Source organism: Nymphalis io, chromosome 5 (genome assembly GCF_905147045.1).
Source record: "Nymphalis io chromosome 5, ilAglIoxx1.1, whole genome shotgun sequence".
Classification (NCBI taxonomy): domain Eukaryota; kingdom Metazoa; phylum Arthropoda; class Insecta; order Lepidoptera; family Nymphalidae; genus Nymphalis; species Nymphalis io.
This window is the reverse complement of record NC_065892.1, coordinates 10,268,597-10,291,190: the sequence shown is the minus strand read 5'-3', so window position 1 is coordinate 10,291,190 and position 22,594 is coordinate 10,268,597. Positions and strand designations below refer to the sequence as shown.

General features: G+C 31.5%; 2 protein-coding genes across 4 annotated transcripts in view; both read right to left on the bottom strand.

Annotated features, from left to right (window-relative positions):
* The window catches only part of LOC126768651 (protein misato), a 53,882-nt gene extending 50,479 nt beyond the window's left edge, over positions 1–3,403 (bottom strand). The window contains exons 1-2 of one of the 2 annotated variants that reach the window (XR_007669250.1): positions 2,792–3,403; positions 1,318–2,599 (exon numbers count right to left, since the gene is read on the bottom strand). Coding sequence is in view for 1 of the 2 variants with exons in the window: in XM_050486878.1 (XP_050342835.1) it covers positions 1,439–2,599; positions 2,792–3,265 (1,635 nt within the window). In the remaining variant the exon portion in view is untranslated. Of the gene's footprint in view, positions 1–1,262; positions 2,600–2,791 lie in introns of those variants that run through there. The other variant, XM_050486878.1, reaches the window with a different exon arrangement.
* A 1,483-nt stretch (positions 3,404–4,886) lies between these two features.
* Positions 4,887–22,286, bottom strand: LOC126768644 (uncharacterized). Of its 2 annotated transcripts, XM_050486867.1 has the most exons (9): positions 22,143–22,286; positions 14,974–15,081; positions 13,995–14,905; positions 13,777–13,901; positions 13,561–13,668; positions 12,763–12,929; positions 10,575–10,721; positions 8,761–8,845; positions 4,887–8,007 (listed from the first exon to the last, which is right to left on the bottom strand). In XM_050486867.1, exons 1-9 carry the CDS (start codon positions 22,200–22,202, stop codon positions 7,898–7,900), a joined length of 1,821 nt encoding a protein of 606 aa, XP_050342824.1. In that variant the 5' UTR covers positions 22,203–22,286; the 3' UTR covers positions 4,887–7,897. The 2 variants fall into 2 exon arrangements, with proteins under 2 accessions (XP_050342824.1, XP_050342825.1); XM_050486868.1 differs by lacking the exons at positions 8,761–8,845; positions 10,575–10,721.
* Positions 22,287–22,594: the final 308 nt, after the last annotated feature.

Here is a 22,594-nt window from a genome sequence, read left to right as displayed (position 1 = left end):
CAAGCTCCACTGAATTTTCATGTGCTTAATTTGTGATTATAATTCATCTTGTGCTTTACGGTGAAGAAAAACATCGTGAGAAAACTTGCATGTGCCTAATTTCACTGAAATTCTGCTACATGTGTATTCCACCAACCCGCACTGGAGCAGCGTGGTGGAATAAGCTCCAAACTTTCTCAAAAAGGGACAGGAGGCCTTCAGTCCAGCAGTGGGACATTCACAGGCTGTTACGGATTGAGATATTTAGAAGTCGTACTAGAAATTGAGGAATCAGTAGAAAAAAATGTTAGAGAAGTTCAGCAGAAGTGTTCCAGGCCTAGAACACTAGATAGTCCTATTCATGTCCCAGTACCTGATGTTCCATCTCGATATATTCAAATGGAGGGTCAATAGAGATGTTTGTCATTGTCGACTTGACATAATTAAGAAACGTCTTCAACAAACTAAGCACAACATGATCCTCAGTTATAACAAAAAATGGTATAGATTTGGCTGATCAGATGGCAAGTTACAACTCTCCTATTAAAAACCATAATATGGTATAAAAAGGTTGCAACACTATCGATAGCTGTAGTACGTATAACTCTATGATTATAAATAATGAGATGCATCTCGGAAGGAGAGAAAAACTGAGCATTCTAGCAGCATATGTAGCCATAACTGGTGGTAGGGCTTTGTGCAAGCTTATTATAAATAATGAGATGCATCCCGGAAGGAGAGAAAAACTGAGCATTCTAGCAGCATATGTAGCCATAACTGGCGGTAGGGCTTTGTTCAGGCTCGTCCCACGTACTCATCAGATATTCTACCGAAAAAAAGCAGTATATGGTAAAAAAAACATGTGAAAAAACTATTATAGCAATCAAGTGAAAATAGCTAGCAATAGCAAAGGAAGAACACCGCAATCACAAGCAGAGTTATCGAGGTCGTTAGGAATAGTAGGACCATCAGGATTACCAGGGCCATCATCAGGAAGACAGCCTTCTTCAAGTTCAAGTACGTCGCTGAGAAACGCACATTGTTTGGAATCTTTGGGCAAGAAAGGATTTCGTTCCATCAGAAGGCAATGGGAGGGATGCTACCAAAACTTGAAGGTCGATTTGCTCCATACAGGCCAAAGCCAAAAAGGTTTTACCACAATGTAAAATTTGCAAAAAGCAAAATGTTGGTTTTTCTAAAGTTCCAGTTCATGAATAAAACTTTGTTTATTTTATACTAAGTTGTTTTATTTTGTGTTGTTGTAGCAATAATAAAAAAATACATGTTTTTAACTTAGTCTATTTATTAGATCCTTAGTTAGAATTCCACAAAGAAAACACCTAACTATTTTGACAAGTTTGTGTTCCAAGGGCCCGTAGAGTAACAGTTGAGTACCTCATAGGGTATTCAAACTCTGCAGAACCATGTACCACATATGGTAAACTGGACTGTTAACATGTTAAAGCTCAAAATTATCTTCATAATTATCTTTAAACTCTGCTAATCTGTTTAGACTTTCTGTGTAATCACCATATTCCAAACCCTCTTGCTGGAATTTATGCAGTTTAGCAAATTTAATTCTGTTTACATCTCTGTGAAGCTTCTCTATCATGTCTGCCATGAAATTTCCATTATGGTATCCTGCTATTACTGGACAACTATCTGTTTTTTCTACTTGATTATTATCCCTAACAAATCCATACTTGTTTAAGTTATCTGAGAAAATAGATGGGTATGGAGTTTTCAACTCTAATGCTTTCTCACATACCGTAACATTGGTTGCAGAAAGAAAATTGTTAGCTTGGAAATACAATTCAAACATTTCTTTCACATTGGTACATCTATATGCTGCTAGATTCATTTGTTCTTTAGCTTCTTTCATTGGGGCCTTTAGATATGACTCGGGTATTCCTCTAACAGTAATAAGTTGGAAAAGCTTATCTGTGGCAATTTTACAGCTAGGTGTTATTGATTTGTAAAGTGGTTTAGTTGTTTTATTCAAATAATCAATGAGGTATTCAGATTCATTTAATGCAAATGGTATTCCAAGTGTTGCAGCAGCCATTTTTCTTCCATACCCAGTCATATCGGCACATATATCAGACATAGTATGAATATTACCTTTATGCCTATATTTTTGACTTAATGTATCTAAAGCTGATGCTAGTAAAGCTGAAGAATGGTAGTATAGTTCTGGTTTATAATTAATATAGTCAAATAATCTTGGATTTCCAGGTTTTCTCCATCCTTTATCCCCAGTACATAAAGGTACAAATAAATCAGCATGTTGTGACAATTCTTCAATTGATAGTGCAATGTTTACTAATCTCACAGAATCCTTCAGGTTTGACTTCTCTCTTTCTTCTTCTGTAGATGGATTGTTATCTGAGAAGTGTGATGCTATAATGGGATATGCTAATATACTCTTTGTGTATTCATCTGAAAGATGTTCAATGCAACCCAAAGCCAGCCCTGCAAAACCATCTGTACAATCAAAATTTACTTGAAAACCTTGCATGCTATCACATTCTTCTACATATTTTCTGATTTTATCAGCAAATGATTCTCCAAAATCTGATTTCCATATAAGCCGTCCAGAGCAATTAATGTCAAAACTTTCCTAGAACAATAATTAATAAATTTTATCACTTATTTGAATAAACAATAAATAACATAAACTATGTCAATGTATAATTATTATTTTTTTGTATATTAATACATATAGACATTTTAATCATATTTAAAGATCGAGTAAACATGACAAATATCTTATTACAATTTCCTTATGATCTAATTTTTAAGATATACATACATTAGCATTTCCAGATTGATATTCCTTTATGACATTTACAGTACGAAAGTGAAACCTGGGATACAGATAATCAGTCCATGTATCGATTTCCTGCTCTAAATTATACTGCTTTTTTTCAATCTTAGGTGCATTACCAGAGTCAATATCTTTTAAAAACTCATTCTTACTATGTTCTGGTTGTTCAATTTTTTCGACAGCATTCCATGGTAGGTTTTCTTCTAAATTTAATTCTTCTAAACCACCACTTGCTGGAAGAGTCTTAAGAGAACCTTTCAAATCAACCAAGAGCAAACGAGGAGTATAAGTAATCTCCCCTGTAGCAGTTCGACCTTCTCTATATAAAATGTCGTGATTGCATTCGGTTTTTGAGGTGCCAGTGTAGTCAAAACTTAGTTCTTGTATGTTCCAAAAGTGTGCTCCAATATAATTTGAATACTGACCAAATTGCAACGTGAGTATCTCTCGAGTCGACATATTAATATAACATTAAATTTTATCTATTGAATAAAATTCTATTATTTTATTTAATCCGTATTAATCTTTAGAATTGCAAAAGTAAGCCACAATTTCAACTTCAAAGCATTGTTTTCATCTTTTCACATCGAAACTACAAATGCATGTCAATGACAATGTCAAGATATCAACGACTGACAGGTCACAGAGTACAAAACCACTTGTGTCAGGTCATAGCTGATCCATAAAATATCCCACATTAAATTTTATGTTGTCTCAAGAATATGTTTCTCTTCTTCTTAGTCGATACGATCTTGGCAGAGCGGTCGTGGTCGTCATGAAGTAGTAACCGATGTTATTCTCTACAGAATGTTACGCCATCTCTTCCCTGTCAGCTGTGATTCTAGTACACCTATGCAATGGTCAGCCCACCACAGATCTGATTTGGTCACTCTATCGCAAAGGACCGCAAGGTCTGATGCCTTCAACTCTTTTTTTTTAACTTCAGTTTTTCTTTCTCAAATATAGTTATAGTTATTCAGATAGAGGAAAGTATGAATACCTAAACGATACTTTAACTAGTATAATGTATGGGAAACCAAAATAAATATTGTAAAAGTAAGTTCAAGATATCTTGGATATTCGTTTTCATAATTTAAAAATTCACTTTTAACTTGACAAATTAAGATAACCTAGAGAAGTAGGTAATTTATCTACTTCACTGCTGTACTCAACCCGCGGCCCGTTAGCTTTTGTGTTTGGTTCATTTGGTGTTACTTTATTTCAACTATTAATTTCAAAGGTTTTTTATTAACACCTAAATAATTTGATGAAACAACTTCTTGTGACCACGAACGTGCAGTGTTTGAAATGTCAGGACATAATAAAAAAATGTTAAAATATACATGATAAATCCGTTCATAGTTGTTTAATTTAATTTGTAACAATCCCGAAACCTAAGAAATCATTACCTAAATATTTTTTGTTTGCGGCTCGCGACACCATCACTAACACGTTTTTGTGGCCAGTTGCATTTTTGCAATCTATTAGCAATAATATCTATCAAAGTATAAATGGGTGTTCTACAATTACCTATTTTAAGACCTTCCTTATTTTTGACATTTATATAACTTTCTCTCTTATATCTTATAGATATGTGTAATATTATATTGTTTGCTGAAGATTTTTATTTAATATATACTCTCCTGACTACTCGAGTGCTTATAATATATATTCATAGAAGAAGTAATATTTTTAAAATATTCCGTAATCCGTAACAGCCTGTGATTGTCCCACTGCTGTGCTAAAGGCCTCCTCTCCTCTTTTTGAGGAGAAGGTTTGGAGCTTATTCCACCACGCTGCTCCTATGCGGGTTGGTGGAATACACATGTGGCAGAATTTCAGTGAAATTAGACACATGCAGGTCTATGCAGGTCCTCACGATGTTTTCCTTCACCGTAAAGCACGAGATGAATTATAATCACAAATTAAGCACATGAAAATTCAGTGGTGCTTGCCCGGGTTTGAACCCACGATCATCGGTTAAGAATCACGCGTTCTGGGCTGGGCCATCTCCGCTTTAAATTATTAGCTAATAAATATATATAATATTATTCGTATAATGTTACAAAAAAACCCCACATATAGTCATTTCATTTTTATTACCAAAAAATTATTAAAAGTCATTCAACTTAGCTGGCTTAATCTATTGCTATTAAACTAAACTACCTCTACCCTTAACTTCTAAAAACTTAAGTTTATTATGGATGTTGAAATACTGGCAGTGGAAAAATACATTTCTTGTTTTATGATACACATCAATTACAACTACTCGGCTATTGTGAGCATTATGGCCATTAATTGTTACAAATGTTATTTATTGCAAAATGTATAAGATCAATTTCACTATTATTATTTAAGAATGACATCTTAGAATTTAATTTCATATTAAAGCGTTAGTAAATTATAAGCAAGATTTCTAAGTAGATTCTAGATAGAGAAATGTATTTACAAAATTGCACGCTATAATATCAAACAAATCTTAATCAACATTGATTATTTTACACCTAACTGTAAAAAGTTAAAGTTGTGTACTCGAGTACTACTTTTGATTTTTACATATAAGTCTATATAAATTCAACCTACTCTCAACTTCAATAAACCACTCGTACTACAGGCTTGCGAGAATTTTGCACTACTTGCACTATCAGGCTCCAATTACTACTATTCATACCAATCATTATAAACTTTCCCATAGACAATAGTCTATCACTCCAGTACCTGATGACAGATTGTATATAATTATGAGTACACACGATTACGTCCTACCAATACAAGTAGTAATATAAATTTATTTAAGTGCGTTTTACACTAGAGGCCCATTATTTATTATCTTATAATTGAAATGTAAAGATACGCTTATTGCATCATTATGTTATCTTCTTACCCGGACAAGGGACAATACATGGTCCCGTACTATAATTTCAACATGTAATTTGTGTGATAAAATAGCAATCTCGTATCACAGTTTTAACTAATCTATATGAATTTTAATTTAAGAGATTGCTACACTACATACTTCTTAAAAAATTGTCAATTTATTATGTATAAAGGTACAAATTGATCTATCGTTGAAATCGATACAAGCGCAATTATGGTGCGTAAAGGACGTAACATGTGTCTGCATAAAATACATATAATATAATTATTTTTAATAGACAATGCACAATGTAGATTTATTAATCATTGACATTACGCACCACATATTGTAAATAACCATTGGCAACTTAGTCTATAATAAATCTACAATATGCGTTGACTTATATTAACATTTTGTTCTCAACGTACAGAGTATCTTACTTTAGACAAAACAAGTCACAACCAAATCTACTACACATCTCATTTTATATCCTAAACATCGAAGTTGACAATCCTTAAAGTATAAAGTAATTAACTTTCGAATAATATGGTGAACAACAAAACGTACTCGCAGACAAATAGAAATTACGCTTGAATGAAATTGAAAGTTATATACCAAAATACAAGAAAGTTATAAATAAAAATATACCATAATTTATAAGAGAATTTGTTTGCTATATTATTTGATAATTTTATTATTTCAAAAACATATTCTATATTTATTCTTAATCGTTAAATTATCATTAAAGAATTTATGAAATTTTCGTCATTTTCGTGTACTGATAAATAAATTCAATAACAAAATTAACAAGAAAGGATTATAAAGTTATTCATACTATAACATAAAACAGTGACGTGCATACTATAATAACTTTTCTTTAATTTCTTATATTTACTTAATGTTCATGTTATTTATATAAATAGATATTTATTTATTCTTTATATAGAAATAGATTGTTGTGCGGCAAATGGTCACCTAGTGGTGAATGATCACAATTGTTCATAGACATTGGCGTTATAAGAAATATTAACCTTTTCTTATATTGCCATTGCGCCAGGAACCTTGAGAATTAAGATGTTATATATCCCTTGTGACTAAAAATAGCTGATTTTTCTATAATAAATCGAATTGTAAAACGATTGCAATTTGTTAGTTTATTTACTTGATTTTATGTACAAATAGGTAATTTGTTTAAATATCTATTTAAAAATAAACTGACTACGTCTGATTCTCGCCTATGTTAATCGTATCCAAACCACGGTTTGCACGTCCCTGTTTGTAAAGCAAATATTTACATAATTTTAAAGACATAAAGTGAATACTTTAACTAGATACTGAAAGAAAAAATAAAGAGTTTTGAAAAACTCAAAAAACAAGATGTTTGAAACAAATAAATTCTGAGCCCTTATAAACCTTATTAAATATATATACTTAATTGTAACACAATTAATATTATGACAATGATTATGTTGACCAAAAATAGTTTTTTATCTCGAAAAGATATCAAAACTTTTTCGATACATAAGACCCGTCAAATCTATCCACGCTTTTAAAATAAAGCATGAATACATTCAATAGAATGAACTGAATTAATACAAAGTACGGGCTCAGAATTGATTTGTAATAGAGAACAAGCTGCCAGCGTCAACATATAAAATGCACATAATAAAATAAATATGTACAAGCGGTGGGAGTTTTATTAATATACCCGCTATGATTTTTGCTACTATAGTAATAGTTTTAGTATTTTTAAGATTTTTATGAATACAAAAAACATTATATCTAAATACCTATACAAAACATATCACCATAGTAGTAAAACACATGTTTTGTACTGAGAGTGTATGGTCTAGAAACCACTTATTTATAAGCTTATTAATAGAAACTATTCAATGATTTCGAGACTTTTCAAGGCGAACGATCCGGTTAACACGATCGCCTTTCCGTTAACTTATTAACTAAAATTATATTTTACAGTGAACGATATGTAACGAGTGTTCCATCTTCGTAAAACGTAAATACACTTATCTGGTACAGACTATCACGAGTAATTAATGTTCACAGACAAAACACGAACACACTACTAATATTATACTTAAATTTATTTCGTTTTATAATAATATTGGAACAATATATGGATAACACTCGTCTTATCCTGTGTTTTTGTAATCACATTGTTTTTATTAATCAAAGTACGTCGAAATTAAAATTTTTGATAATATTTTAAAGTTAACTTAAACTAGCGCTACTCTGTTCACGAGTGGTGTCTTTCGTCTGCTCGTGTGTGTTTGTGTTGTGACTGGTTGGTAAATGAAGCTGGTCTTCGCCCTTTTCGCTGGATGAACTGGAATAGAAAAAATACAATATAATTGAGTATATACGACGATAATGACTATGATGTATTAAAAAAAAAAAGTTTTATAATTCTATCAAGCTTTATTTTATTTTTGCCAATTCCATTTGCACGATGATATTTTAACGTGAAACTACATTGAAGCTTGCAGGCCTCATTGCCACAATACCTCTCTTTTTATTATCTATATAATATTGCGTAGAAAACGTAGATTTGCCATATTATGATTTCTCAATACAAGTTTTAAATTTATTAAACATCGAATATACACTAGTGTGACCTATTTGCTCCTAGAGTATGTTTAACTTATTTTATAAATAAGTTTTAATAATGAATCTAATATTGAAGAAACTTAATCTACTGTCTATGGTGGTCCATGATCCGAAATTAGAATATTAGATAAACGTAAGCGAAAGAAAACAATATTTTCCTTAATGAAATTGGTGGCGTTTATTAAATTACAAGAAACATTGTGAACTAAAAAAGTAATAAAAATACACTTTACCCCACAACCAAAATGGAATACGTAAAAGACATTAGATGAGAACTTCTACCATTCCACCGCTAAGATTTTGAAAAAAATACATCGCTATTAATTTACAATAATAAAATAATAATCCGATTAATTATTATTATAAATCGTATCGAAATTGGGATCGGCGGTTGTTTTTGTGTGTTTAATTATTAATATAAATTAGAATAATTAAAGTATTGAGAGTTTTAAGCAGCTAATGTTACACTTACTCGTATAATTTTCCGAAACGGATAGATCTAGTTTAACGGGTTTCGTCACGTCAATATCAATCTCTTCGTAGGACTGGTCCAATACCTGATAACAAATATGATCATTTAATAATTATTATTCTAATCACTCTATAATTATACTCATTAAAACAATAATTATCAAATGAAATTGCTTATTTATTCTGACGAAGAAAAAATTAATATAAAATAGATAGTTAATACTGAAATACAATTATAAACTGTAGTAAGTAAACAAATCATTTAGCTTGCTATAAAATAAATTGTAGTAATTTGTTTTTTATGTAGGTTGCATTGGATTAGCGTCAGCAGTAGTTAATTAAAAGGATATTACTCTATTATGAATAATGATAAGTATGTGCTATTCTTAGACAAAAACGACTTCTAAGCCAAATTTTGTTTTTATTCAGTGTTAAGTAAAAAATAAACTTTCGCATAAATCAGTAAGAAGTAAAGACCGATATAATATATAATCGACATCGAAAAAATGATATCATGCCAATCGCATAATATTCCAGTCGATACTAAATTTATAAGGAAATACAACGTGCAAAGAATAAAATTGTCAAAATAATATAAAAGTAAATACGCTAATTCATGCACGGTGTGTACTTCTTTGAAATATGGTGATCTCATACATGACAGAAACAATATCAAAATGAGTAGCTAGTATAAGAGCCTTTTACCCTTGTTTGTTTTCATAGAATAGGTGTAGGCGGTCGGCCAAATGGACCACCTGATGGTAATTGTCACCACCATAGACATTGGCATTGTAAGAAACATTAACCATCCCTTACATCGTCAACGCGCCACCAACCTTAGGAACTAAGATGTTATGTCCCTCGTGCCTGTAATTACACTGGCTTATTCGTCTTTCGAACAGGAACACAAAATCACTAGGTACTGCTGTTTTAGAATATCTGACGAGTGGTTGGTAGCCCAGCGAGCTTACACAAAGACATTTACTTAATTGAGTGTACTTAAATGAGTGTTTAGTTATAGTTTTTTGTGAATCAATGAATATAGAAAGTAAAGTTACTGGCTACCAGCAAAAAGTCCTGTATTGCTGGTAGCTAGTAACAAATGAGTTGTCGCAAAATAAGGTCCGATGGTAAAGCGTAGTGAAGTTGGCGCAAGGCTGCATGGTTTAAGTAGATCTCGATTCGTAGGTCGCAACAGTCGAATAATCGTAAGAGATAATGTTTGTTGTTATAATTCTTATTTCGTATATTATCATCTAATTCGAAGTCAGTCCAATTCTTGAAAATAATTTTTTTTTTTGGTAAGACGTATGTTTCGCAGATTAAAATTGTAAGAATCGTATGAGTACGTTATAGTATTTTTTTAGTATAGACAACTCCACACTGTCTTTTTAAGAGAGAGATGTCCCGAATTAAGCGCCAACGGCACTTCTATCGAATTAGTATAGTTTGCGGTACGACAGTACTTCTCTTCCCATTTATAGAACATGATTATGATACGAAGTAAAAAGCTACGAGTCCGAAAAATAAAGTTTGCAGGTGGGTGGGAGATCTTATCTTACTCTGTCTTTTTCAAACTTCATGGAGGTTATACATTTCGAAATATTTAAACATTAAGAATTTCAGACCAAATGCGAATTAGACCAATCGAGATTTTGGGATTGAACTATAAATAGCGATTAGTAATTAAAACGCGTTAACAACCCGTTTGATAATGAAGTAAACCGAAAGCATTCGTAAGGAGGGTCGGCCAGAGAAGAGAAATAAATGGCATAAAGGCAAGCGAATGATGAAGATATTTTAAAGCGTAGTGACCTCTATGTCGCTGACGTCCTCTGCGGAGTCCACATCCGCGACGTAGGAGGCGAGCGAGGGTCCGGCTGCCAGCAGCCGGTAGGTGCCGCCCACCATGCCCGTGCCCTCCACCACCTCCTCCACTTCCAGCTCCTGGTCCGAAACCTCCTGGTAATATGATACAACGCGGTCACAACTTCATGTATTTTTTATGTATGATGGTAATGTAAAACCGGGATCCCAATTTGATACTTTTGAATTATAGCGTAACAAAATCTTAGTTTAGAGTTAAATGACTTGACCACATACACTTGACAGTGTTTGTGAAAATTTCAATAGTAATACTTCGTCTCGATTAATAATCAAAAAAACAATTATGTTTTGCAAACGTAGAGATCTACTATTATCTTACAATAGACATTGTATTGTTAGACTTTAATTTTATCTGTAATGTCTATTAATTATTTCTTTGGGATTGTTTCTAAACCCTATCCCATTTTTTTTACGCTGTCTATTAAAACAGGACACAGACCACCGAAACGTGATAGATGAGAACGATAGCTAAAGGCTTCTTAGAAAATAATAGTAGTCCGTATTATTCATAAAGGTGATACATGTCGATATATAAAATATATATTCCTACAAAAAATATTAGTCATTACTACGGATCGCAGATAAGGTTCTCTCATTCATGTAACTAACGCAAAACCAGATTACTTATGTACCTAATCTGTAAAAAATCTCGATAAAACGTTGTTGTTTTACTGATACAATAATTTAATATATTTTCTATGGTTTATTTACAAAAAATCATACATAACTATAAAGGATTCCATTTCTACGGAACCCTAAAACGAAAATATTATTAACGTGGATGACATTATGCCTTGACATTGAATGTTTGCTGGCGCATCACTACGTATTTGCATAAACAAGAGGTCACTCACAGAGGATAAAAAGTTCATTACAAGAAAAAAAAAAAAGTTTTTTTTTTTTTAATACAACAAAACATTCATAAATGGATTCAGTTATAATAAGATGATTTTCAAAGTGAATCTAATAATCTAATTCAAAACAATTAAATTATTATATTGCTTAATTATTTACATTACTTACATTATGAATGATTACTTTTGCTGGTTAAGTGAGCTATATGTGGGATTATTTCTGTTCAATGTCAACCACTTACCCCACACAATTCAATAAAACCAAAAACGAGTCTTATCGTATTTTGTTTTACAATTCGTAAACATTAATGAAATATTATCGGGCTCTTTAATTAGAATACTAGAACTAAATACTTTATAATTTGTTATATAATTAACTTAATGATTACTAAATTGTCCAAGAATGTTTGTTAGAATTAATATATATTTAAGTGAAAATATTTCATTGTTTTTAATTAAAAGTTTTAAACTCCACTACAATAAATATGAAACATAACATAAGTGTTTATTGTATTTAAATTTGACATTTAATATCAAATATATGTTGATACATATATGTATTCGTGTTATTTATTGCACATTAAAGCGTTTAAATAAATTATTAGAATTTGTATAAATATGTATACAGTAACATTTGTTTCGAAAAATATTTAATTAATTTAACTTTTCGAAACACGTATGAAAATAACAAACTACCAATACATTTCTTAGAACTTTTATCATTTTTTTGTTTTTATTGTATTTATTAATGGCAGTTTAGTTTTTAAATAAAGAATGCCATTTAAATTCGCGGGTTACGTTGCTTACTAAGAGAAATGTTTTTAAGCTAATCCATCAAACGAGCACGTAAGCGTCTTAACTAACAGTATGATGGCGGCAAACCAATCCACCACTAAAACCACTCCCAAGGGTTAATATTGAGAGCCGGGTCGCCCGTTTTCGGGAAATCCTGTTTGCATGCAAAAATTTCGCTTTCAAAAAATATTATAGACGAGCTGGTTGATACTTGCCTTTCACACCGATGGTTGTGGGTTCGATTCCCACCCAGGACAGACATTTGTGTGCATGTACATGTCTGTTTGTCCTGAGTCTGGTTGTAATTATCTATATAAGTATGTATTTACAAAAGAAAAGTAGTATATCAGTTGTCTGGTTTCCATAGCACAAGCTTTGTACAAGCTTAATTTGGGATCAGGTGGCCGTGTGTGAAAAATGTTCCAGGATTCCAGGATATTACGTTGTTGGTTCCCAATAGCACGTACCTGTTCGATGACGGTCTCGTCGTCCTCGGGCTCCTCCTTGACGTCGGGGTCTATCTCGAAGTCGTCGATCTCTGGGTCCACATCTGCGTCTCCGTCGTCGTCGACCTCGTTGTCGCTGCCGAAGCCGCTGTATTTCATTTCACCTCGCTCCAGTGCCTCTAAGCTCTCTGAAATTAAATCGATGGAACTTCAATGTCTGTTTCGTGATATCCGTAAAACGGCAATCCTTTGTTGTTTTGTTGTGTTCCAGTTTGACGGGTGGGCGTGAAATTAAAAATGTACATATATTTGTCAATAGTGCTCATGATTATGGTCAGAGGTGATCACTTACATCAGGTGGGCGATTCCTTATCTGTCTTACTATATACTAATGTTATCTGCGTTTAAACGTATTGAATTGTACATAAACGACAAGTCACTATTGTTTATTTTACGAATTGATATAAAATAATAGGATTTTTACTCTGTATTTCTAAATACTATTATAATATTATAATATAATATGTATATTATATTACAATCATAATCAAGAAATCGCACGGTTATCACATTTAATCTATAATATTCGTTATCATATTAAGTATTTTTATTATATTTATTGTCGATTTTTTTTTTCTTTTTAAGTCTCTTAATGAATAGTTAAATATGATCTTAATGTGATTCACAAAAACAATACGATATCGATAAAAAAGGGAAATTAAGGAACTAAATCAGGTTTTAATCCAATTAATAAATATTTTAAATTAATTGACGGTTAGTTTGATATTAACATATTGTATAAAATATTTAATAACGTACCTGGATATATCATAGCTTTCTTGATAGCTTGTGGGTCTTTCCTTGACCATTTTTGAACTTCCTCGTCCATTTTACCGACTTTTGAAGGATTCATTGCCCATAAACAACCTGTAACATAGAAATCATATTAATTTAATTAGTAAATCATTTAATTAAATTCATTATTTCATTCTTATAAATGTGTGTGTGTGTATATATATATCATACAAATCATACCTTTTCTTTGACTTCCGTTTGTTGAAGGTTTCTCTATTTTCTCGAAACACTTATTTAAACTAAGATTATGTCGGACAGAATTCTTCCAACCATTTGGTGCAGTTTTGAAGTAGGGAAAATGTTGACTAAAATAGAATTAAATCATTAATCAGTAAACTATAGTAGATAAAAAATATATATTAAAACTTATATCGACCGTAAAATATACAAAAACTCACCACATAAAATTATATATCTCTGAAACCGGTAGACTTCCTGTTCTGGAATTCTTTAGCGCCATTGCAATTAAACATGAATACGAATAAGCCGGCTTTGGAAATTCTCCCGCTACTGTTTTACTAGTGTTATTTACATATTTAGCTTGGCTCGTGTCCACGGTGAATGCACCGCTGACTGCAGTTTTAATTATTTGTCTACTATTATTTAGCGATGAATTATCAATCAATATCGTCGCCTGATTCTTGCTACCATTAGCTAAAATTGTTCTAGATTGTTGAGCGTCCAATATGTGTATATTACCAGATATAATAGTTTTAGTTCCTAATGAATGAGTTATTTTTTGACTACTATTTAAAATGGAACAATTCTTATTGTTCACTTTTAATATTTCGGATTGGCTCGTCTTAATTCGAACCGTAGGTGTTATTGTTGGTATACTATTGATTTTAGATTTACTCGTGTCTAAATCTTTTAAGAGATCTTTAACTACGCCATTGTTTTGTTTTCTTAAATAGATAACCATCTGCGTCGCTTCTTCTATAGGTTTCTTGGAAACTGTTTCATTCGATTCCTGTACTTTTGATACTTTTATGGCATTCGGGGAGAAAGTCAAATGACTTTTTTCTTCTTTGGGGCTCGATAGTGACGTACTATTATTTAGATCATTATTAACAGCTGAAGTTAGCAATAGATTCGACGCTTCTTCTTTAACGACGCTCTTAACTGGTGTTTCCGCGAACGTGGAAGGCATAACTGAATTTGGATTTACCATAACAGCATTCGCTTCAGATCCGTATAAATCGAGATTATGTACGAAACTCGAAGATGAGTTGTTCAGCCACGTTACAGAATTGTCAGTATCCATGTCTAATAACGGCGGCATTTCGGAAAAATTCAATCCCAGCGAGTCCTGAAATAATTTCGTTATTGAGATGTTTCATAATAAAATTATATATATCTAAATTATCTGATACTAACCGAAAAATCGGTTATGCTGCTTAGGTCTGTCGCTATTTCATTTTTGATGTCCATGTCCAGCATGTCCTGGAGTGAATCGGTTATGTACAAATCCATGTCTAAGCACGCCTACAAATAAAAAATATATTTTGTTATTAAAATAAAAATATCATTATATATTTATCAATAAAACTATATTTAAACATACTATATACAAAGTTTGGAAGTAAACTTTCGCGCCCATTTTATTTCATAAATAACAAACATTTTTCGTGACGAAAGGAAGACGGGAATGAGTTCTACTACTCAGTAGTGAAACCTGTTCTTGTCTTTTGGTATGCGTTGCCCTAGCAGTGAAAGAGAGAGACTATATTTATAATGCTATCTCAGACGGGTTCATTACAAGGACGTAAATATATCTATACTAACTCAATTAATATAATTCGATCGCTGGTTCATTATATGATCGTGTTATGTTTATTTAACTAGTAAAATTTTCATTCATATAAGTATTTAAATATACAAATGCAATTGTAGATAATAATTATATATCGATAGTATTTATTTTTTTAAGTTATTTTTTTTTATAAAGACCTACATCAACAAATAATTCGTTAACATGGCGAGGGACCGGACTGGATGTAACGTGCTACCTATTCGTATAGGTACATAAAAAGTTTTAACACCGAAAGGCACATCGGAAAGGCTTCCAAGTTTCGGGACGATATTTTTTGTCGAAATTTCAACGTAGCTATAAATAAATTACTTGTTCCGTTACCACGTGGTCTCTTTGAACTATATACGAAAATAATCCACTTTCATCTTCCGATCGGAAGCGGTTACATGATTATGTTATAATCGTATATAATTTAAAACTTTAGCTCGTTGGATTTCATGCGTATTTAAGCCTTATATTGTTAAGACTGTTTTTGTTATTAAAGAAGGGTTTTCTTACAAATACAATGAGACAGCATCTTCAGTCATCGCGTTGCAGTCATTATCTCTTGTGTCGTTACAAAGAAGTCGACGACAAAAAACAAGGGACTAGTCAAGGAATGAAGGTAGCAGAGCATAAAGTAATTCATGGGGAGTTCAACGCCGACAGATGTTAATAGTATTGGTTTCATCGTTTCAGTCTACGCGTGTTTACAATCTATGATTAAATTAACTCTAATAAACGTTGTAAGCTTCTTATAAATTTAATTATTATAGCTATTTTAGATGTCTGACGATTTCATATTTATATCATGTATTTATAATACACGTAAATATTTCTTTGTACTATGCATAGTTAAGTGTTTTTATTTATTTAGTAATTATAAAATACACAATTTCATATATTCGCTACAAATGCATTACGAATGTAAGAATATATGTCAGACTGATTTGTCATATGATACATGACTTCCATAATGTTTTATGAATTTATAAATGCTTTATAATTAACTAGGATATATAGCAAGATATTAAGGTAAAAAAAAACCTAATAATTTATTTTGTATAAGAAAACGTCATCATTGTTTATCTATGTTGTATAATATACACATACAAAATATTATTCTGAATGCGAAACGAGTGCACTGACAGATAAGAGAAAACGTGAGTACTATATCTTTAGCCAATCAGAGACATAGTTTACCGTTTTTTTTTAAATAATTTACCTTTCACTAATCTTTATCACAAAACTTTTTAAAAACTTGTTATCAACAACTCAAACAAACATTGCTTGATAGATTTCGAAGTAAAAAAAAATACGATGATTATTATTATTATTGTTTTTTATATATTATTTGTATGTGAATATATTTAAACGAATAATTCTACGAGAAACTTTAAATTGGGGTGGCAGAGAGAGACAACAATATAAGAACGAAGGAGGGTGAATCGACCCCTAATGACATCGCAGCCGCCATACCGCGCCCTTTGAGCTACTTTAGGCAGGCTGCAAACCTTTTTCATTTTAAATGTAATATTAATCAAAATAACTTACTTTAGAAAGAAATGTACAAACAAGTAATAATTGTAATGTGTGTTTTGTTTTATACATTATTTGCATTGATTCCTATAAATAGCAGTCGCCATATTGATATTGATTATTATTTTATACATATATGAAATGTAAGACCAACCAAGATTTATAGTGTTTTTTTTAAAAAAAGCAAGAAAATATATAAAATAGAAAGATATATAAAAAAATAATTAATATTGAAAGTTATCATGACATGGGGGCACAGGTTTGCGAAATTACCGATGTTGAAAAGTAAAGCTGTGGATTATTGAATCTCGCTTTTACTTTCGTTGGATTTCTCACTGTAATCTTTGGTTACTCTGTTTGTTTTTCACGCTGCATACTTCTTCAGGTTAGTCAGATTTGCTTCTGAAAAACTCTGTTACGGATAATGGGGTTACAAATTTTTCTATAATTTTTCATTACATTGCCGTGAACTTTTAGATACTTTTTCATTAAGTTGGAGTTTTATTGGTAGCAAAGTTTCTATAGGCGATTTGGCTTGTGACGTTAAATTTGGCGAAGTACAATTTCCATGTCCTCACGAGGAGCTCATTTTATTTTATTATTTATAATAACAGTTTTTAGTTTGTTGATTTTCTCATCTATCGTATTGTATCGTGTTTATTTTGTTTGTATGCCTTTGATCAGGCAAAGGTAAACTCGACAGTGCGGCCTAGTGACGGTCATTTGAATAAGACCAGATTCAAATGAATAAATGGAATATTTTATTATTATTATCGATGAAAACATAAAGGATTTTAAATTGGAGGTTTGTTTATACCCAGTCCGTAAATGTAATTATTTTGCGTGTTCTTTTTTCGAATGTAATTTGAATATTTCCGCGCATGTTTGAGAAAAAACATTTTTCTTTTCAATTCCAATGAATAGAGTACGAAAAACGTGTCATGAGCGTTATATTATTCTCTGTTTTTATGTTAAAATGTTTCACAGGCCGAAAACGTCTGTACATCCGTCTCGCGAGTGCCGGAGTACAGCCATGCCGCAGAGGGCCATGAACTCGCTCTTTATTACTTAGAGTTCATCTCGCTTACGTGCGATATGAAATAGGAACTATTAAAAGATATTTTTGAAATGTTTCTTAAGTAGTTAGATAATGCGACTTTATATACGATTTATAAATATATTTCAATAATAGGACTAATTGCTGTATAAAATATGTTAGTTAAATAAGTAATTTACACAAAAGCTTGTATTAACCAAATTATTATTTGTATTAGTATTTGCCAAAGTAACAACAGAATATGAATGCTCACGTAATATCCGCTATATAACAATTTATTATTATATAATAAAAAAACAACTAGATCGTTAATTTGATATATATTTGCGGCTTCAATTAAAACTTGTTCCTGCTATAGCATGAATGGCTTGTATCAACCAAGAAGATAATAATATATACTGTTTATCTTCATATAATTTCTTTTCTAAAGTATATATATATTCCGAAATTAATATTTTTTTAAACTTGGATACATTTAGACCATTTCTCACATCCAAGGAAAAAAACATCATTGTGGTTTTTTTTTACCCTGTTTTAAACTTTACAAATGTTTTGTTAAGCAGGTAGTTGAGAACGGCAAAATCCGTCCGCTTGTTTTTTAGAGCATGCCTTTTCATTATTCACAAGGCAATAAAACTCAATCATGTATATATTTAAAGTTACTTTAAAAATGTATCAACATAACTTTATGTTATTTCAGGCTTTCCAAATTTTCTAAGTAAAGTCATTTTAGTTTCCCGGATATTCTTATGTGTCATTTGAGAAATAATTTCAGCTTTGCTCGTGAAAATAATAGTGGGGGGCCAGAGAGGCGCTGTGAGGGGCCGCCTTGTGTCCTCGAACCTGACCGCGCTCGATCGCCTTGAACTCGTCGTAGTCTGCTTGTACAAATTACCTTCTGTCTACGATGGAAGTCTGCATTACCGCGAAAAATGGGTTTCAATAAAAAAATGCGAATTAAATGTAATAAATTCGATCGGAACATAACGATGGCTCCGACTTGCGCCTAAATCTTAATGATGCAACATCCGCATTACGTACCATCCATCATCTTTTGTATTTCGCTTTTCAACGTATATATATGTACATACATTGATTTCCCATAAGTCGAAAACATACAAAATAAAAAAATAAAACCGTGACCTTGATCTATGTAAAGTAAACGTATATAAAACTTTTTTTTTTTAAATTGAATTTGTTAGTTCTTTCTAAAACGACCTTGTTCTATTTAAACACGTTTGCATTATTTAATTAATCATTAAACTATTCGCAGTTGAACATAGTCAAGCAGACAAGTAAGATATTTTTGTCTAGACGAGTGATTAGTTTTGAAGTTTAGATATAAATATAAGGTAACTGAAAACCGATAGAAAGTTGCTTGGCGCGAAAATAATTCCGTCGAGTTTTCATTCTGCGCGCGCAATGTTGGATGGGACAAGGAGGGGTTCTGTATTGATTGGATGTACGGCTCAGTCACTCCCCTCCGTCTACTTCCCTGTTAAAAGGGAGGGAAACTGAAATATTCCTTGCGTAAACTTTTATATATTTTGCTATGTCGATATTAAGGAGATAGAATTTAAACTTTATATTAGTTGGAACGAAGACTTGAAATATTAATTTGAATGAATGAGGTTTTTATCAAATACATATTGTAAGCATTATGTATTAAAAATATTCGCATACTAAATAGTGTAATGAATTTAAAAGAAAATGTAAGGAAGTTAATATTTATTTTTAGAATATCTTTTATTTCGAATGATTCGTGATTAATAAAATGACACCTGCCAGGTCAACGCTCTTTCGTTTAAAGTATTACTCAGCTTTGTGTGATAAGAGTCATCAGACATGAGTTATATTTTATAGGCATTTTTTAAAGTCTTTTTAATAAGTTCAAGAACAAATATCGTTTGAAGTTATTTAATGTGATTATTATATTTTTTATATGTAATTTACTGAAAGCTATTTGACGTATTCATATGCACTTATTCAGTTTTATTTGTAACGGTAAATATAATTTTGTGTCGTGTAACTATCATTTAAGTTATATTTCTGATCTGAGCAGAGAAACAAAGTTTGAAGGTAACATTTGTTTACCTTTATTATCCTTCCCAGGATATTTAAACATGCAAATCTAGGAAGTGTACCCCGCCACGTGGGACTGAATTAAAGAAACACGAAATATTTCTACTTTTTGTACATCCAGCCCCGAATTTATGGCTAGGCCTGCCTACAAGGCACCGGCCTAAGGCCCACCCAGTAAAAATAATCACACTTAGGGGGAATAAATTCACTGAATATATAAAAATTATTTTAGGAAGTGTATGTTGATCTCTCAAATATAAACTAAGTTATTTATAATTACACTTTTAAAATGCATCATCCATCAAGTGCTTAATTATACAAATTGTCAATTACAATAAAAGGATAAAGATCGTAATACTTGCGTACATTTGTTTTAATCTCTACAAATATTGGTCTCGTAATCTTAACAAAATAATATAAATACGTGAACATCAAATTTTTTCGTAAGTTTTTTAATACTATTTCATAAAAGAAATGTAAGGTCATTTGAAAACGATTGTAAAATTAATGTGGACAGAGAAGTTGATCGTAATTAGTATTGGTAGGTATTTTTTATTATATTAGCAGCATTTTTATAGCGAATAATATTTATTTAAGTTTTCAAATGACGCTAATGCAATGGCATACACAATTCTAGGTCAGCGCGTCAATGTAAAATGAGGCAGTGAACCTTAAGTGAAAATTAATAAAATAGGAAGGAACTTTTTGTTTTCGCTTGCTCGGAACACCAACCGTTAACATTAGGGGAGAGTGTAACGGCTGACAGAATAACCACGAGCGTGTGCGTCTGGTATCCACGTACAAAAACTACTACTACATTCACATTTACGCACACAACAACAGGTTGCAGCCAGTCCCTTTTTCGTTGAGTGCACTTTCCATAGACTATTTCAATCAGTTTGTTTATACACATTTAAATTAAAAAAAAACAACGTTAAATTTTTCTATATTGACAACAACGTACTTATTATGTATAATTTTTGAAGCTTATTTATATGACTTTATATTTTTATACACTGATAAATTTATTTATTCACTAAAAAAACCTACAAAAGAAAAGTACTAGGTACTAGGTAAGCAAAAAATCATAACTTCTTTTTAAAATTTAATTTCAAAACTGATTAACTTAATTTTGTACACTGTGGCATGCGACACACAAGCTTGTTCGTTCGATAACACACAACTACATTGACAAGGTGCACTCATTGTTAAACGTTTTGAAATTCTCGCTCGGAACCGGCCGTGGGAACCACATTACTACTTCGTTATAGTCAGACATAGTCAAAGCATTTAAAAAAATACATCATCGATATTACAAGTAAAATAATATGGTATCCCAGTCAAATGAGTATATATGTATTGAGTTATGAAACCTAAACTAGTATGTTTATAAGTAGGTATACAATATCACACCTATAGTTACAACTTACGTTAAGTTCATTGACGGCGAATTGGCGCCGTTTTTTCAGATACTATTAAGAATATCAATTAACGAGTTTTCAATAAAATAACAACTTTTCCATTTATCCTGAATATGTTTTAGGAAAACAAAACACTTGTAATTACTAAAATAACTTGATAAATAATAATAATATGCCATCCTTATCACACGCCATGTTAATGAATATGCGTGACAGAGACAAAACACGAAACAATTTCGTCCGTTACAAATATTTATACACCGCGTGTATATAAATGTGTTAATTTTACATCAAATATAGGTTTATTTATGGTAATATCTAGTGAGTGTTGTTTAAAAACTATTTAGCTAGTACAAGAAATTATATGACAGTCATAACACGTAATGATTTTAATGAGAAAGAGACTACGTAACAAAATGGGACGATTTCCCGCCACTTTGGCACACATAATTACACGATAAATATTCACTTATAATCTTTAAATAAAGGTATTTCATCAAAAACATAACATATTGTTTGTATCTTATAAAATATCAAAATGTTTTATGAATGAATGACATTAAAAAGAGCGGGACACAGGTCTGTTACTTTCTCATTGCTCGCATCTAGATATAAACATGTAAAAATCAACTTCTACGGATAAAATGTTACTTACCGAATATTTATTCCAATAAATATCCTTATGCTCAATAGAATAATCCTGAATTTCACACATTTACGTTTTTAGCGTCATGAAATTGACAAATATAACACCACTCACTCCATAGACTATGTATTCTGTTTTGCTATTATGTGAAAAGGTACACAAAGAATGGTTTGATTTTCTATTGGTGGACTTGACCCACGTGACACTCTAACAAATGACGCGATTGGTTGAAAATAACTTAAAGATTGACGTCACATTTGTTAACCTTCTTTTTAAATAAATAATGATATTTCATAATTTCATCAAGCAAATATACCTTACGAAAAATTTGTTAAATATTTTTCGAATTAATTTTATATTCATGTACACTAAACACGCTCCTATTTACTACATACCTTTTATCATGACTCGTGTATTTTCGACAACATGGCGGTTTGTTTACACCGGCATGATAAGGCGGG